The 19504-nt window shown below is 38.4% G+C and overlaps 1 protein-coding gene across 1 annotated transcript in view; it reads left to right on the forward strand.

Annotated features, from left to right (window-relative positions):
- CEP128 (centrosomal protein 128) overlaps positions 1-19504 on the forward strand; it is a 394017-nt gene that overhangs the window by 315464 nt on the left and 59049 nt on the right. Inside the window, exons 22-23 of the mRNA XM_034993083.1 lie at positions 2432-2481; positions 15594-15683. Coding sequence (XP_034848974.1) covers positions 2432-2481; positions 15594-15683 — 140 coding nt within the window. The remainder of the gene's footprint in view (positions 1-2431; positions 2482-15593; positions 15684-19504) is intronic.

Consider the following 19504-nt stretch of genomic DNA (forward strand, 5'->3'; position numbering starts at 1 on the left):
GTCCAATGTACCATTAAACAGTGTAATTCACTGCAAGGGGCCTAGCTCAGAGAACCTTCAAATATCCAGAAGTAGTGAATCAAAATGGCCAGGTTCACATAGGGACACAGTAGTGATCTTATATCTTGTGAATATTCAAGAGAGTTGTGTTGAAGACACAACTTACTGAAACTGTTGTTTTTAGCCTGTCTGATACACATTCCTCCTTCTTTTAACAGTTCCCTGATCTTTCATTTAGAAACTATCCTTTCTGTTCTTCATCTAATCCCTTTGGGATTATCAGTGGAAGTGCTCCATCCTTTCCCCTAGCCAAGCAGTAGGCAAGAGATCTAAGTTAGGCTCATTAGCTTTTCTGTTTCTGGAATTTCATCCGGAGTAGAGTCACACAAAGACTAGAGGCACCCAGGATAAAATGCCCATTAATTCATGCTCCTTACATCCCTACTATCCCAGACCAGACTCTCTGTAGAGTCTGGATCCTCTTTTCCCATGCATCTATTAGTTACTCTTATATCCTTCTAATAAATTCTGAATGCTTCTTGTACAGTTAACAAATGGTTGCTGTAAGTTTGCAAGTGCTGGGTACCAAACCATCCCTCAATTCCATGTCTATAGATCATGATTCTGTGAGTTGGGCTTGTCCCTGGGCTCACTGGGCAGTTTGGTCTCTATCGAGCCCCCCTTCTGAGTCATCCAGTCATTCTCAGGCTAGTGGACAGCTATGCTTCTGGGCATTTGCTAGCAGCCAGTTAAGGCAACCTGCAGGATGTTGCAGGTAGGAAGAGTCCTGGGCCCTTGTCATCCAGCAAGTTGTCCTGGGCTTGTTCTATGGTGGTGAGAGAGTTCCAAGTGGAAAAATGAAAATGTGCAAGGCCTCGAACTCTCAGGGCAGATGGACACAGATTCTGCTGTATTCTATTTAGCCAATAAAGTCAGGAGGCCCGCCCAGATGTGAGGTGTAAAAAGTAGATGCGTGTGACCTCCTCATGGTACCAGCTGCAGTGTCTCAATGCACATGAGTGAGGATTCAGGATGAGGAATTTTTGAAGGCACTTAAACAATCTGCCACCCCCCAAGTTGGTTTCTGTATAGCTAGAGAACCTGCTATGCCAACCAAAGACCGCTTTAAAAATGCCACCTAATGCCTTGGCTTTCTCCTCACTTTATTGACCCAACTCTGATTAGGGAAGGTTTGGGAGCCAAAGACAGCTCCTCTCTGGGATGCAGAGCAAAAATCACCTGTTCTCCTGAATCCCAGTACATTGTGTCTTGAGGGGATTGTTTGCAGCTCCTCTGTAGCTGAATTAGCCATGCAATCTCCCCATCAGTTATACCAGCTGCCAGGTCTCCTGAAGTTTCAGTGTATTGCCTGCTCATTTATGACAGATAGCACTGTGACTTGACTACTCACTGTAGTATTGCTTCCTGCTGTATGTAGTACAACACTTGCTAAAAACATTTGCACTTGCCTTTCTGAGATACATATTGAATTTCTGTAAGTTATATTTTCCTTTTATGCAGCACGGCCTCTTGGTAAGCTATATCAATCACAGAGCAAGACAAATGCTCATGTTAATGTGCACTGCTGTAGGTGTTTCTTGCCTGTTTTCATCCAACTTCTGACTCAGCCCAGCCCTCTTTCGGTTTGGGAGATCTAATGAGATCATAGCACAGGGCGGTCTAGCTGCAGGCAGAAAATTCTGCTTGCCAAATGTATTTTCCTTTAGAGTGAGTTTGTAAATTAATGTAGAGCACTGAGATAGCATGGCTGTATGCATGCATTTAGACAGAACTGTCTTCAGTTGACTACCTTCCCTTCCAGCCACTCATCTCTCTGAGATAATGCCAAGTGCTTGGTCAGATGTAGCTCCAGTGCTTCCCGCCTTCTGAGAGTGAAATGATAATTAATACGACTTTACAGTTAAGGTGGTGTTCTACTTCCATTAATAACACCCATTATTCCAGGATGTTTTAATTTGGTTATAAAAATTGACTCTGGAGGTGGAACGTGGCTTGGGAGCTTATTTTAAGAGCAAATGGTTTGTTTCTAATTTTTCATTAAAAAGAAAAATAAGCTTTTTTTTAAAGAAAATTTTGTGTTACTTCAGAGTTATATAAACAGTGGGCCAAATTCCTGAAATATTGATATGATTTTGGATTTGTAAATTGGTTGGCTTTCTTCTCTGGTACCTCCACCAGAGTCCAGACCTCCCAGGGCTTCTCAGCTAGCTCGATTAGCAGAGTCCAGAGCTCTGCCCCATCTCATCAGTTAGGATCAAAGGGCTTTTCTTTTACATTCCTTTTCACACTTAAACATCAAATTCTCTTTCCAGGCATCAGTTTTTACAAGCTCCTGACTGAATTTGGTTTGATACTAAGAGGCAACTCATTTTCACATTATCTTGATGGGCATTTTGCTTTCTTCTTACAGATCTCCTGGAGGAGACCCACAGAAAAGATGAAGAAATGGAATCTCTGCAGGTAAAGTAAATTCTCCAATAGGACAGGTATCCTTGGGATAAAAACATTTGTTTTTACTCTGTTAGCCTTTATTATTGCCACATTCAGACCACTGACAAATGGAGTGAAAAACATGTCAGAATTTTAAAGCCCCAATTTAGAATTTGCTTCCTTTTAGAAGTGTGTGAGAATATTTATAATCTCCTAAAGTGGGAAGCCAAGTCAGCCCCTGTGCTGCTCTTGAAAGGAACCTTTATACCTTGGTATAGCTTACTACGAACCACAGCATTAAGAAATGAAAGCAACGTCTTTGCAAAGTCATTTCACCAAAAAACAGGACTGATGAATGAGGATGAATTCATGGAACCTACATTTCGAGTGAAAGTCAAGGGTATTCTGACTCCATGAATGTCATCTACCAGTGACCAACCAAGAATATTAACACATACATGGAGCTTAAGACTTTACCTTCTGTGCCTCTTAATTCACTATGGATTTATACATAGTTTTTGGACTGGAAAATTGTGTTTGAAAGATTACTCTAGAATTTTAATTGACAGTTCCATGGTATGAGCAATTGATGTTAACTTGGCATCTGACAGAGGTGGTTCTCTCTACCTTTTACATTGGGCTAACTTGCAGATGGGTAGCTCAAGTGTCTATCTTTATTAGGGGAAACATAATCAGTTATACTCACATGACAGAACCAATTCACTTAACGTCATGCTGGGGATTAAGAACAGTAAATACTTTGGACATTTAGAGTTCTTCCTGGTCCTGGAAGCTGCAAGGCAGGACTGAAGAGTGATATAATGAGCTGGCTTGAATAGCTTTAGAGGTAAAGATGTTTGCTTCTGGTGAAAGAAGGATGGGTCAAGCGAAGCCCAAAGAGCAGGGGAAATGTTCTATAATTGGGGGTTCTTCTGTTTAATGGTGTATTTGTTAAAAGAAAATTATTTTATTGATCTAAAAATGAAGAAGAAGATAGTTCTGTATCCCTAATAAAAGTGGCATGTGCTGGCCACAGTTCTGTACAGATTAAATTTTTTTAACATCTTGAGCTATAGTCAGGTTAAAAAGAAACAGCCCTGGTTGGTCCTGTCTGGGGCTAGGAAAAATCTCAAGTGTATGCTCATCCTGTCTGAGAAATTAATATCAGAGTCATGAAAAGCAAAGCTTCCATGTATACTAAATGTATATATTGAAAAGGTAATAAGGTCTTTTTGAGGCACTTTGGTTATGCATTGTATTTGCCAGAATAACACATATAAACAAATTCATTGAGTAGATAGTACATATATGGCCTTTTGAAATGACAGCACAAACCTTTTTGAATTTACTTCTCTCACAATACGAATGTTGGAATCAGTAATCCTGTTAAGTTTAATAGCCTCTGTTGCTTCTCAAATATTTATTAAGAACTGGCAGCATTTCCTACCAAAATGTCCAGCGGGTGCAATAGAATGCACCAGCCAACTAACCATGGGCATTTATAGATGTAGAGTATCGAGTATGATGTCCAACAGCAGGAAAGTTCAATGCTGGCACTTTGTAGTGACAATTAGTACCTAATAGTAACAGTCTATTAAGAACAATGAAACTAACACCTCTAAGAGTGCACAAGAGTGCAGAGACACATCACAGAAAACTTTCATTTTAACACTAAAGGAAAATTCATTGAAAAGACCTATATTCCTGAATATGTGTATTCATATTCTAAATATCACAGGTGATAGTTTTGAGAAGACTATTAAAGTATTTAGGTTGAGGGGCACCTGGGTGGCTCAGTTGCTAGGCATCTGCCTTCGGCTCAGGTCATGATCCCATGATCAAGCCCCGCATCCATCTCCCTGCTCAGTGGGAAGCCTGCTTCTCCTTCTCCCTCTGCTCTTCCCCCTGCTTGTGTTCCCTCTCTCGCTGTCTGTCTGTCTCTCTCTCTGTCAAGTAAATAAATAAAATCTTTGGAAAAAAAAATATTTAGGTTGAAGTCCTACAGTCACACAGTAGAACTTTGCGGATGGAGTCAAAGACAAAACAGTTTAAAAAAAAATGATAGCAAAAGATTGGAAATTGATGACTTTGAATTTTAATACTGGCTCCGCTTCTGGGCAACTTTGAGTAACTCAATTAACTTTGCTGTGCCTGTTTTCTCATCTGTAATATAAAATTATAAAACTGTCTTCCAGAAGTGTTTAGTGTGGATTAAATTATCCCAGGAGGGAGAGCTAAATATTTAATTCCAATTTACAATGTTAACAAATCCCCATGTATCCAAATTGGAATCAGTTTTATTTACTCATTATCATCATATAATTATGTATAACAGACATTCTGTATTTAATGTCATCCTCCTTGAGGATAGGGGGTGTTCATCTCTATACCCTTTCCAGTTTTTTCCAGATAAAAAATGTTTCACATACTCATTGAACAAATACTTGTTGAGCACCATTTCTGTGCAAGGCACTCACCGTACTGAGCACTAGGGATACAAAAGCAAGCTGCTTCTACTGATGCCTTCCTGCCCTGGGAAAGTATCTGTTATATAATAATAATATATTTTAAAATGATATTTTTAAGTCACGTACAAGTCACTGTGGGGACATAAAATAAGAACACCTGCCTTGGTGGAGATATAGGGTAGGTTGGGTGGAAGTGTAGGAGGTTGAAGGTGGTGGGTAGGGTGAGATGGAGTAGAGCGGCAAATCAAGTAGATTTCCCAAAGGAAGCCAATATTTAAATGATAACCAGGAGTTAGCCCTGGCAAGTTTGGAGTAATGATAAGTTGTAGGCAGTGTGAAGGAGATGGGAAGACCTGAGGTAAAAGAACATCAGTTTCCTGTTTGAGGAAGTGGAAGAAGCTTGGTATGGTGGAATGTAGCATTGAGAGAGGAGAGGCAAGACAGGAGTGTTTGTAAGGTAAACAGAGGACCTCGTAAAGGAGTTAAGGATTTTACCCTTAGTATATGGGAAACCAGTTAAGAGTTTGAAGCAAGAGAACAATATGATCAAATCTTCATTTTTTTTTTTTAAGATTCTATTTTTTTATTTGAGAGAGGTGGTGGGGAGGGGCAGAGGGAGAGGGAGAAGCAGACTCTCCACTGAGCAGGGAGCCTGACACAGCAGCTTAACTGACTGAGCCACCGAGGTGCCCCTCACATCTTCATTATTTTAATAGGTAACTAACTGGCTATAAAGTCCAAAATAACTGGGAACAGGTAAGATTGAAACCAGAGACCATTTAAGCTGACGTTTATGGGAATCTTGACAAGAGATGATAGTGGCCTGGATTGGGTGGTAGCGAGAGCATGAAGAGGAGTGGGTGGTTTCTTAATGTATTTTAAAATCTAAAATTCCATGAAACTTTTGAGATTGGTTGTTAGAAGGTAAATAGGAAGAGGTTAAGAGTGACTCCTGGGTTTCTTGATTGGGCCACTTCATGGATGGCTGTGCTAATCAGTGAGAGAAAGAGAAGTTGATTAGTTCAATTTTTGATATTTTCAGTTTGGGTGCCTTGAAACATCCAGGTGGCGTGTCAAGAGGGGGTTCACACATGAGTCTAGAGCTCAGAAGGTGTGTGAATTGGACATGCAGATTTTGTTGTCAGCAGATTGGTCTCCATATTATATAGATGATACTAAAAGTCATAGGAGTGGGACGCCTGGCTGACTCAGTAGGTGGAGAGTGCAACTCTCGATCTTGAGGTCGTGAGTTCAAGCCCCATGTTGGATGTAGAGCTTACTTTAAAAAAAAAAAAAAAAAAAGTTGTAGGAGCAATGAGGATCCCCCAGGGAAAGTATGTAGAATAAAGAGATGAAAAGTTAGGCCAGTACCATAGGGAACGCTCACACTCAAGTTTCAAGCTAAGGACGGAAATCCTGCAAAGCCGTGTAAGACATAGAGAAAATAATGTCAGGAAGGCAGAGTATCATGAAGCGTGGCAAAGCATATTTCAAGGGAAAAATAATAAAACTGAGTAAATAAACCCTTGAATCCCCCTAGCTAAGGGGCTTCGGTTTTAAAATTAAAATTTACCATACAATAAGTGGTAATTTCCTATCATACCTATGCAGCCACTCTCATCTTTCACATTCCCAAAGATCACAGCACATCACCATAATGGGTACTCAGTAAATTTTTGTTGATCAAATAAACACATGAATACCACCTACTGGACTCTGATTTAGCACCTATTTCTGGTCTTCATAAGGTCTACGCATTAAAAAACAGCAACCATCCCTGTCCTAGAGTTCATTTTCTGTTAAAAATTTTTGGTGGGGAGGGCTCCTAAGTTCTAGTATTCCTGTGTATACACACACATACACACACACACACACTCTTTCACTCCCCCTCCTTTTCTCTATCCTGCTGTGTTCCCCCTCCTTCTTTGAATGTAGTATTGAACCAAAAGGTCAATAAGTGAGTAATTTGGCATGAGTTGTAGTAATAAGTGAAAAAGGAAAAGGATATTATGGTGAGGGAGGCAGGCAGCAGCGGGGAGAGTATTTTCAATCTTAAGAGGAATCACAAACAATGGAGACAAACATACTTGACAGTGATTTCTATAATACAGTTGGTCATTACCAAAATTCTTCACTGGAGCTTAATATTGTCTGGCTGGGGTGTGTTTGTGTGTGTGTGTGTGTGTGTGTGTGTGTGTGACATTCATTTGCAGTTACACTGCGTGCTGTTCTTCATAAAAACAGTGTTATCTTTGACTCTCAATGTGTGGTAGGGTACCAGAGTCCTATTGGCATATGGGTTTGAGGTACATTGAAACAAGCAAATCCCTTCTTTAATCCGCTCTGAGATCAGGTGCTGAAACATTTTAAATAGACACAAAGGGTAATCCATTTTCCTCATTTTAGTTGAAAAGTATTTCAATGACTGTCACCTTCCTTGTGATGAGTGGTAATGGTAGGTGCCGCTATTGCTTTTTGTTTTCGTTTTCTGAAGCGCCAACCTACCTGGTTCACCTTTCATCGATTTCTTGCTTTGTGAACCCTGGAGTGCAAATCACACCAGAAGAGTATCATGCTTAGTCATGAAAAGCTGCAAAGTGCTACCTACGACGCTCGCTAAGCAGAGTATCTGGAAAACACATATGTCCCCCGCCTTTGCTGACTTAACAGCCATCTCGCTTTTCATTTTATTTCAAATAAGATAAAACTTGATGATTATGAACATGATTTTTTCCTATTCACTTTCCTCTTTTACTAAGCCATATTCAGGTCATTTTGAGGCACTATCCATATCTATAAATTGGGGACAGTAATAATACTTCATAGGACTATTAAGAGGATTAACTGGGATAAGAAATGCAGAAACAAACCTTGGTGCCTGGCAGGGCTTTCATAAATATTAATTCTACACACTGTTTGTTTGCACCTACTGCACACCAGACATGGTGCTGCATACTGGGATAAAGTGGTAAATGTCCCTGTGCCCTCCCAGAGTCACCCTCTCCCTCTGTCTGACCCTCCTTGCTCCTTTCATGGGCAACCATGATTTTAAATTCAGATTTTGGCCAGATTATGCTAAAGGATTATGCTACATCTTTGGATAGCTACTAAATGTAATGAAACAGTGAAAAAAAGGTACATTGTGGCAATAATGAAATTGATTATATGGGTTGAATTTGAACATCAGTCTCATTATTTAAGAAGAAAAAGGAAACATTTTAGTTGTAGGATCTATAAATGTCACCAGTGTTTCTGGACACTTTCTTCATTATCAGTATTTTCATTAGAAATGAACTAAATCCTTCATTTAATTAAAAACATTGGGTTTGTGGGTTTTTTTTTAAGTAATATAATTTTTTTGAGACATTCCAGAAGTTACATATATATATATATATACCTTTGAAGGATATTGAAGTGGCATTACTGACACGCTGTTTTTCAGATAACCCATAATTATATTTAATTTCTCTCCCGAGTAGCTTCTGGAATCTTCCATTTGAAGGACTTGATTTATTTTTTTAGAAATGTTTTGGGAGTGAGGGCAGGTGTTTGATTTTGTTTTTGTCGCCTCAGTAGTGCTCAGGCAAAAGCATTTGACGTGAGCGGAAGGAGAAGATAATATTTTCCTCTGTCATTACTTCATTTCAGCTACTTATGGAGTAACCTATGACAGCATGGTGTTTGAGGGAAAAATAGAACGCGAATTTCTTAGTTCTTTTGGAAGTCTAATAAATATTAATATAGGGGTATTATACTACAAAAAAGAATTCCAGTGTAAAGTTGGCAGATACATTGTTGGAAACAAAACTGGGCAAGAAAAACACCAAAGACAAAAAGCTGACATGGGTAAAAAGATTGCCCTTGTTGAGGCTAGCAGCATCGTGCATTAACATCTCAGTAGTACCCATAGATGGCCAGTCCTCCTGCTAAACAACCACGTGATAAGCTGGGCTAGTAAGAGACCAACTGGATAATTTCCGTAATTTTGCTGTCAATCATTTCTTCTTCTTCTAACTGTAGAATGCCCAGAGCCTGTATTTTCAAACCACGTAGTGATTTGGGGATTTTAGAGATTATAGGTACAAATGCAAAGATGGGGCTGCTAAGAATCCCTGAGTTAACTTAGAAGGGAAAGTAAGGGTGAAATCGGATGCTGTGTTCTAACACTGGTTCTCTAGAAGAACTGAAGGATTCATTAAAGCAATTCTTAAATTGCCCCAGAAATTCTGATTTGCTTGGGAGATACTAAGGAACATTTTTAGAAGTCCCGACTTAATAATAATTAAATTAGCAAATTATGATTGAACTGTTTATTAAACTAGAAGGTAAATGCAGTATCCTGCTCCTCTCTAGGGTGACCCATGAGAGTTAAAATGCAACTTCCGTAATTCTAGAAATCAAACATAACGCATACCTACGTATTCTTCCCAAGAGGCAAGAATGTAGGCAAATCACTATATGTCTCTCTTTCTTTTTCTGATGTATGATAAAAAAAATAATAACTGTTGTAAGCAATGACATAAACCAAGCAAAACGTGGGTGATTATGGGGGATGGAGTATTGGGCAACACTGGCCACTTTGAGGACTAGCTGACTTAATGGCCCATTAAAATCTCTTTATTTTCTCAAAAGGTAAAGAAGCTTACCAAGCTTAAATTCAGTATGAGGTCTCCACAGAAATAAAACATTAGCAGTCTGTATTAGGGTCAAGCAGGGTCTCAGCCAATTAGATTTGCACACTTCCATTTACTACGTCAAGAGGCCTCAGGGGAACAGGGAACCAAGCTCAGTAAAATCGATTCCACTTGAAATTTTAATGACCATTAAATTTTATCACTCTATTTTACCTAAAATTGGCAACTTAATTTTAGTTCCAAATTTATGGCAATAAAACTGGAAAGTAGAAGACCCTGAAAGTGAAGTAGTCACTTCAGTCTCTGTCTGAATGTATGGATGTTGAGTGACTAGATCATTTTCCTTGGAGGATAAAAGAAATATGAATATGTGGCTGGTTCTGTTTATCCAGAGATGCAAAGCATGAGTCTTCAGGATTCAGCAGTCTCCTTTGAGTCAAGTGTCTAAAAAAGCCTCTAAAAAAAAAAAAAAAGATAGACACCCTTTGGAAACATTTTAAAAATGCAAATATAAAGTGTAATTTTTGAGTTCAAGTGCCCAAATTTTACTCTGTGACAAAGTTTTCTAAAAACTTGGTAGAGTAGATGAGCCAAGTGTGTGTTATAAATTTTGTAAATTATTCCCACAAGGGGGGAATTTATTTTTATTTTTTTTTATAAAGATTTTTATTTATTTATTTGAGACAGAGAGAATGAGAGACAGAGAGCATGAGAGGGAGGAGGGTCAGAGGGAGAAGCAGACTCCCTGCCGAGCAGGGAGCCCGATGCGGGACTCGATCCCGGGACTCCAGGATCATGACCTGAGCCAAAGGCAGTCGCTTAACCAACTGAGCCACCCAGGCGCCCAGGGGGGAATTTATTTGTCTCCATATACTAACCCCTTTGCAGTTGACTCCATGAAAAGCAACACTTCCATAAAATATCCCTTAGTGCCTTTGTCAGAGTCTAAATTCTGGGCTCCATGAGCACTGGGGCTGATGAAAGAACAGCTTATGTTTTCTCGTGAAAAATGAAAACCATCTAAGTATGTTATGATGTTTTGCAGTGTTGAGCTTGTCTGGGAGTTTTTGCCACATTTCCAGAGTCAACTGTCACCTTACAGTTCGGGGCAATTTCATTTGGGTCGCAATTTAAGTAATCACTTCAAGACCACTTTCCTTTATGTGTATCTGCTTATTCTTCTCAGCCACACCCCTGGATAGGCCTCACACTTTGGATAAATAATCGTGTGTCTTCCGTTTGGGCTGCTATAACAAAACTACCGTTTACTGAGTGGCTTAAACTAGAAACATTTATTTCTCCCAGTTCTAGAGACTAGGAAAGTCTAAGATCAAGGCAGATTCAGTACCTGCCTTCAGTATCTGGCCTACTTCCTGGGTCATAGCAGGAGAAAAGCAGATAGAACACTCTTAAATCTTTTCTAAGGGCACCATCTCATTCATGATGGATCTGTCCTTGTGACCAATCATCTGCTAAAGGCCCCATCTCCTGATATCACTTTGGGGATTAGGATTTCAACCTGTTAATTTTGGAGGGAGGGACACAAACATTCAGGCCATAACGCCCCATTCTCCATCTTGTCTTCTGTCTCCTGATGACAATGACAGTTGTGAAAACAATATTCTAAGGGATGACTATAGTGTGCAACAGATTTGGGAACAGATGCTCAACAATAATACATTTCTGGTTGAAACCGTTTACATTGACTGTAAAAACAAATCTCTGAGGTTCCAAGTATTAATAGAAGATCATTGAAAGAAACTGTAGTTCTCCCTTCTAGGGCCATCTCCCACCCCCATCTCTGGAAGATTTTCCAGAAGGTAAAGAATCACTGGAGAGGATTTCCCCAGACTGGGATCTTAAAAACTCACTAATACTATGTTTCAATTATTAACAAGTACTGATTTAGTACTTGTTAGTTCCTGTCAAGATTCTGCTAAATCGATCCCAAAGGGTGATGGTCTGTGCATCAAAGGAGAAGAAAATATCACCCCCTGGCTGGTTAACGAATGATCTTAATGGTGCCAGACAATGCTTTTGTGTCAAACACTGTGCCAACACTTATAAATCTATGTCATCGATGCCTTGCACCATTTCTACAAGATAAATACTGTTATTTTCATTTTACAGATAAAGGAGGCTCATAGCTCATTCAGCCAGCAGTTGGCCGGGCTAGTACTTATACTAGAATCTGCCTGTCTTTTGTACTCTTGTACTTAAATGTCTCCAGAGCTTATGGAGAAAAGAATTTCCACACTTTTTTTGTTTCTTTGGGTTCTTGGCCTATCCTTCTTTGAATTTCTTCCATCTCTTTTTTTTTTTTCTAGGAGAATGATTCATTAGAAAACATATTTACAAATATTTAAGTATTTATTTAGTGTGGTAAAATACTAACTCACCCCTTACCTTCTCAAGAAAAATACTATAAGAAGCTAAATGATTTGTTGAAAGTGCCTTAAGTAAATCAGGCAATACTGGGGACTAATATTAATGAAAGTCCTCACTGCTTTTCTATTAACTTTAAAACTATTTACAAACCCTTAGCTCTAAGCTTACATATACATGGCAACTGGGTGTGTGTGTGTGGGTTGGCTATTGGCATGTGGGGAAGATTTTTAATTCCTGGTGCAAGATTATGAACAATCCAGTAATCTCAAACACTTCTAGGAAGGAGAAGGGCTCATTTTTCTTTTTCCATTCTGCACCTTTTCTTTTTGCTTATTCATCATGTTTTAAATAAACAGACCAAAGAAAGTTGTTATTAAAGCCCTCCTTGGACTTCTTCAATTTCAGTTTTAAACCAGGTTCAAAATATTCTGGCAAAAATTAAAGGCAACATTGAAAATGTTTGCATAAATTTTAAATTGTGCAAAAAGTGATAAAACTAAAATGAGCTGAAAGAATGAGTAATAAGCATCTCCTCCTATCTTTGTCTTTTTAGCATAATCAGTGATGATATGGGTTTTTAAAAACTGATTCTGAAGTGCATTCCCTTTCCAGAGTATCTGCATTACACTTACTCTTCTAAATGTAATTTGTTAGAAGTTTAATGTTTACTTTTAAAAGTGTGAAGGCTTATTAACATGCTAATAAATAACATTTAATGTCTATTAACAGTACTTCTATATTTGCTCATAAAATGGAATAGAAAAATATTACCTACAAGAGATTCCATGCCTTTACTACATTCTGAGTGTAATTGAAATCCCTAGTTCTCATTTCACTGTTAGAAAAGAACTAATAAATTTGTCACCAGTAAAGCAGGGGTGGGGGGAGAGGCCATTTATGAGCTCAGTAATGAATCTAACTCGCACAGCCCAGACCTGAAAGACTTGGGAGATGAGCACAATAGAGGTGCCAGTTTGCTGTATAGCATCACAGCTAATTAAGTTTGGATCTATGCTTTTCTTTATTCTTTTTTTCTGATATTTCCCCATTGGTGTTGGCTGTATGTGCTTTAGCTGGCCTAATGCCAGACCCAGAAGTCAGAAGCAGTTGCAACTTACTTAAGAAAGGCATATGGCAAAAACATAATCCCTTTGATTATATGGTAAATGACTATAAGAATGTGTACAAATAATGGTTTTTATTTGAACATGAAATTTTATTGTGGTATAGTATGTGTTTTGTCATACTGTCACCTGACATCTGTTAAAAATAAGTTTCTGGAATGCTGTTCTGGCATGTGTAATTTTGAGAAAGAGGCTCTGAAACAGTTTTCCAGTGTAAACACTAACCTCCACCACACACAAAGTATAGCCCTAGTGGTAATAAAAAAGGTATCGTTTGTATAGATAAATATATAAATATATACATAGTTTTTTTTTTTTGAAGATTTTATTTATTTATTTGACAGAGAGAGAGACAGCGAGAGCAGGAACACAAGCAGGGGGAGTGGGAGAGGGAGAAGCAGGCTTCCCGCAGAGCAGGGAGCCCGATGTGGGGCTCGATCCCAGGACCCTGGGATCATGACGTGAGCCGAAGGCAGACGCTTAACGACTGAGCCACCCAGGTGCCCATACATAGTTTTTTTAACGTGAATTTTAATTTGTTTTTGAAAGTATAGATTCCTTTGAGTCATGTGGACCTGGATTACAGTCTAAACCCAATCACAATGTGGAATTCAACACATTTAATATCTTTGAGTCTATTTCTCGGACTATAAAATGAATGAAATTAATAATATTCACCTGTTGAGAGTTCGGGGGAGCATTAAATGAAAACATATTTTCAGCAAATAATAAGCTTTTAATAAATAGTGTTGAGTTTTATGATACTGGTATTTTAAAAGGATGTTTTTATTAACAGCCACAACACACATACCATTCTCCCTTTTATTCCTGAAATTAAGCAAACCCTTTCCCTGTCCCAGGACCTTTGCATTTGCTACTTCCTCTCTCTGTAATGCTTTTCCCTTAGCTCTTTCAGTGATGGCTCATTTTCATCCTTTGAGTTTCAGCTCAAATGTCACCTCTTTGTGGGAACTTAACCTGACCAACCTGTCTAAAGTAAATCTCTGCCCTCACCCCCATCACGGTTTTTTGAGTATCTTATTTATGTGTCTTCTCCTTTGGAATGTAAACTCCATGAAGGCAGAGAGACCTTATCTTCCTTGTTGATAACTGTGTACCCAATGCCCAACAAAGTGTCTGCCTTAATAAATGTGAACGAATGGATGAATTAATTAAATGAATAAGTGAGTGGAAGGGACGGAAGGTGGGAGGGAGGAAAGACATTGGAAGGAAAGAAAAAAATGATGGATAAAAGGAATAAAGGACAAAAAAAAAAAAAGAAACTTTTATACCCTGAGGAATGATTTATATTCTGGATATATGTATTTATGCATATACAACTTTCTGATGTTATTTTAAAGTTTAAAAGTTGGGTAAAAATTTTCTGGTTCCTGTTGTCTTTTCTTTCCCCTGGTCAGTGTGTTTCACCTTATAGGCTCCTTCCAGAAACTGACAGGGGTTGTTTTGCTGTAGAGTGACCTCCGTCTGTGAGGCAGGAAGTAATTCCTATAGGCTGCTAACACCTTAGAACTGAAGGTTGCCAAACTTTTTGTAAAGGGCCAGATTCTAAATATTTTCGGTTTTACAGGCTATATGCTGTCTCCCAATGACTCACCTCTTCCACTACAGACTGAAAGCAGCCATAGACAATATGTAAAGAAATGAGTGGGCTGTGTTCCAATAAAAATTATTTAGGGAAACTGAAATTTGAATTCCATGTAATTTTCATGTGTCATAAAATATTTTTCTTTGATTTTTCTTTAGCCAAATAAAAGTATAAAAACCATTTTTAGCTCGTGAGCCTATAAAAACAAGGGGCAGGTTAGAATGGCTTAGTGTCCTACTTTGCTGACCCCCTGCCCTAGAATGAACTAGTTTAATGGTTTTCTATCCCATGACTGTTTGCCTTCGAAAAGATGAACTGGAGTGGGAGGAGGCAAAGAATACATTTCTATTGGTAGAATTTTTAATAATTTTGCAAATGGAAGGAAAGCATAGTTTTGAGTTAATCAGACCTTCCTGAACTCCTAAAAGCACATTACATCAGTGCTGTATTATCCACAAGTAAGGTTGTGAGTGTTAAAAGTAGCTTTCATGACTGGTTAAAACTGCCCAGGCGTATCCATTAGCAAGCTCCCACCTTATTTATTCCTTTGCATCATAGACTTTGGAATTTAGGATTAGTTACTTCTAAGGATGTTTGAAAGCCAGACAGTTTGAGAATACTTTAGCTCTATAATCCTGAAGAATTTTAGCTCTATAATCCTGAAGAATAAAATGTTTAAAATTTCAAGTAATGATTTCCCTACAATTTGTGTGTTTTAGGTTGGGTAAGGAATTATTTGGGGAAGTCATTTTAAGAGCACAGTGTGATATCATTTTCTAAATGCAGAAATTAAAAATTTAGTAGAAATTATTGTAGTCCTATTAGTGTTATTTTATAGCTATGACTATTTATAGTGCTTTCAAATATTTTAAGACAATAGAGCTTTCCAACTTTTTTCTTTACTCACATCTCTCTTAAACAGCCAAAGCAACTGTTTAAAATTCCACCTTGGGAAGATGCTAGTCAGACTGCAATGAAAAATCAGAATGAAGCTCAATTTGAAGAAAAATCAGTTAAGTATTTCATGGGTAGGAAAATTTAGGATATTTGGAACTAAATAGTCAAACCACGTCTGCTTAATTTTAGGACATATAGGATAAGTCAGCCTTCAGGTATGTATCTCAGCAGTATAAGTAGAAACTAAGTTGTTGGGACTTTTCCTTGGTTTTCTTGGATACTAAGAATAGTGCACCACTGATGGTCAGAGTACTGATAATCTGAGGTTAGTTTTAAATCCTTTAACTATCTTTCCCTTCCCACCTATGCTTTTATATCAGGAAATGGAGATTAATAATAGTTTTCATCTTAGTCAAACTGAAGAGGAGACAAGAAAAACCTAACTCGTGTCAGCCAAATATATTATTTTAAAACCATCTGCTTATGTCTGATTATCCTTATCAACAGTCTGTCTCTTTAGTATAGAACAGTGAGAGGTAACTATACAGAAGCCCACAGAAGGAATGTGGGAATGAGGGTGAGAGAGCCTCTAAAACTTGTTCTTTGTGCTTTAATTCCTGAAAACACTTGAGTAAATAACTGCATGTAAATTGAGATGTGCATTATTGGAATTGCTCAAAGGTAAGCAGTTTAACTCCCAAAGTGGACTGTTTGCTCGTACCATTTAATGACTCAGCTTGTGACATGCATGATAGTCAACAACAAAGTGCTGCGATTCAAATATTCAGGAAGAAGGAGCTTGGGACAGTGTGTTCCATGGTTATGTGGGTTTCTCTGTGAATATTCTTCACCTACAAGTCTGGAAGATGTGTGTCCTTGAGGGATTCAGAGGAGATGTCAGCCTCAGGGCGTCTCATTAGGCCAGCTGTGTTTGGTGACAGTCAGATACACACCCTGAAAAAAACATATCCAGTTGTTTTCCACAAATTCTCCATGACACAAACCTACTCATAAATTATGCCATAATCGCTGCTGCACTGTAATTTGCATATGAGTTCAGAGCATATTCAGCTGATATATGACTAACCTCACCACTGGAGACATGTACTTTATTTTTTAAAATGTAAATCCTTGGGGGGAAAATATATAGTATGTTGGTTCCTGGGTCGTTGGCTTTCTCCCCCAACTATTCAGCTACTGTGCCTGCATCTGTTTTTGGGGACGGTCAGTCTTTGCAATTACATTGGTTGTCATTTGCATTGCCCCTAACCACCATCATAGCCTTTATGGTATCTGCAAATAATTTTTAGTTGTTCCCCAGTCCAGATGTCATTCACTGAATTCTTGTTACCTGTTAACAGCAGGCTTACCGTGGAATTGAGCAGTTCTGGGAGAAAGAAGGTTCATTTGGTTTGTAGTCTTATCCTAGTCTAGGCACGTATGCACCAATTACATTGTGCATTAAAGAAGAATCTTAATATGATTCTTCATTTTAAAGTGGGGGAAAAAAAGAAACCTCATTGCTTTGCTCCGTTGTCTGAAACATAAAGGGTAAATGTGAGATTTTTTTGGTTTTAGTTTTACACAGTTGACTGGAAGTGTTTACAGGGATTTCAAGCAAAATCCTACTTTGCCTCTCAGGCTGCATTTTCCAGTGTGAAATCTGTTGAAACAAACCAACAGAGCCCCATTTCCCTATCTTTCTCTCCATCTTTCCTGCCCCACCCCCGCCCCAACAAACACATGCACACATCCCACTTGCGGGCAAGTGTAATCTCAGACTTCTCTGAACAAGGTCAAACAGCGACACAGACAGTGTCAGAGTAGAAGGGTTGGTGATCGCCTCACAACAAGACTGCAAACCCACAATGCCACCTGGCAGTGTTGCTGAGGAACCCTAGAAGAACAGCTGGCTGTGTCAGACTGGTCACGACAGTGGTAGTGGATGAAAGAACAGAGCAGAAATGTGGAGCACATATTTTGACTCTGTTCCTAAATCCTCCTTCTGATTCTGATTCTATCAGGGATTTGCCACACCCTGAGTGAAAAGCAGGTAACAAGGGGTGTTACTGGGCACTCCCTCTAGGCTAGGAAATGATACATCCCTTTAAACTGGCTTTTCTTGATAAGTCAGTGTTGGGGAGTTGGACTGAGGAGGGTTATTGACATCTTTCTTTTTTTATTATTATTATGTTCATTTAGCCAGCATATAGTACATCGCAAGTTTTTGTTGTAGTGTTCAACGATTCATCAGTTGCATATAACACCCAGTGCTCATCCCAACACGTGCCCTCCTTAATACCCATCACCCAGTCACCCCATTCCCCCACTCTTCTCCCTTCTGTGACCTTCAGAGTCCAGAGTCTTGCATGGTTTGTCTTTCTCTCTGATTTTTTCCCATTCAGTTTTATTATTGACAACTTTCTAGACAAAATCTTGATGCCTTGCTGTGGTTTTCTTTTCAGTATTTCTGTGTTGTTACTTTGGATCCTGTAGTAGATTATTTGAAAAGGACGCTTAAGCAGCTAGTGAAATGAATGAACAAGGGCAGACTACAGGTATCCAGTGATGGGTGAAATGAAATCTGCCTGGTTGGGAAACCACTGCATGCTGCTCTCAGGCCACTCGTTCTGGTTTGTCTTAAGTGTAGAGTAATTTTGTCTGACTTTTAGTAGATAACGTGGGATTTTACTTATAGATCATTGATTCGTTTGGTATATTCAAAGTCAACTTAGGCTGTATTTTAAAACTTTTTTTGGTGTTGCAACATTAAGGTGGTTTGCAGTTTTTAGCTCTTTATTTTAATTTATTTTAAATCACTATGTAGAACATTCATTTTTTTGTGATGACTCAAAGGCCTTTTCTTTTTCTTTCATTTTAATATCTTGAATTTTAGAAAAGAATATACTTGGAATTGTTTTGAGCTCTTTTAATTATTAAAAAATGGTGGACAATGTCTTAAATGTAATGGATTGCCTTGTAGAAATTCATAAAGAAAAAAATGCACATTTTTTTTTCATTTTTTATCACTTATATAGGAAGTAGCAAGTAAAGTGTGAGTATTGATTAAACAGAATTAACATTGACAGGAAAAATGCCACACAGTGGTATCTCTGGTTGAAGCCAAGTGGATTTTTCCTTCAGAAGAGAGGCTTTTTGCTTTTGGAACAGTAATGGAGGGAGTCCCCATTGTCGGTCTTTGTTTTTGAAAATTATTTGTCCATCATGGTCTTTCAGTTCCAGAGAAGTTTTCAGAATTATTCTATACTCTTAAAGATCCTTAGACTTGGAAGAGTGAGAGACTCTTGGTATATTCTTATACCAGTATTGTGCATTTTCATTTGTCAATGGATATATGTAAAGCATTCTTGGAAAATGCTGTATAATTGTGATAAAGTCACTAGGCCTGTTCAGCTATACTACCAGAGGCAAAACTCTGATTATTTAGACTTACAAGGCCTCTAATTCATCTCTTAGGTGGGGTGGATGATTGATTGGCTTTGCTAAATCAAACTGTTAATGATCAGGGATTCAGATACCAGCGCTCCATATAGCACTCATTTTCTAACTTAGCCTACAAATATTTGCCCATCTCCAGTGATGCTAATGAATTTGCCTTGGTTCAGTCATAAATTCCAATGTACAAACCACTGTGATCAGGCAGAAAAGGCATATATACAGCTCAAGGCAGGTTACTAACCTGCTCATAAAAAGTTAATATACATCTTTTCATAGTATGTATGCTATAGACCTCTTCTAAAATATGCCTCTCCCTTCTTGATCTGCCAAGCCCAAATGAATTACAGTGTGTTATCTAGCAGCATTATTGACACTCAGAAATTGTGTGTAATACTCACATTATAAAGAATAACTAGCACTTTATTTGGAACTCAATGGCTATACAGTGACTACATGTATAATCTTTTAGAGTAAACA

This window comes from Mirounga leonina, unplaced genomic scaffold, assembly GCF_011800145.1.
Source record: "Mirounga leonina isolate KUSES-001 unplaced genomic scaffold, KU_Mleo_1.0 Mir_82, whole genome shotgun sequence".
In the NCBI taxonomy this organism is placed as follows: Eukaryota; Metazoa; Chordata; class Mammalia; order Carnivora; family Phocidae; genus Mirounga; species Mirounga leonina.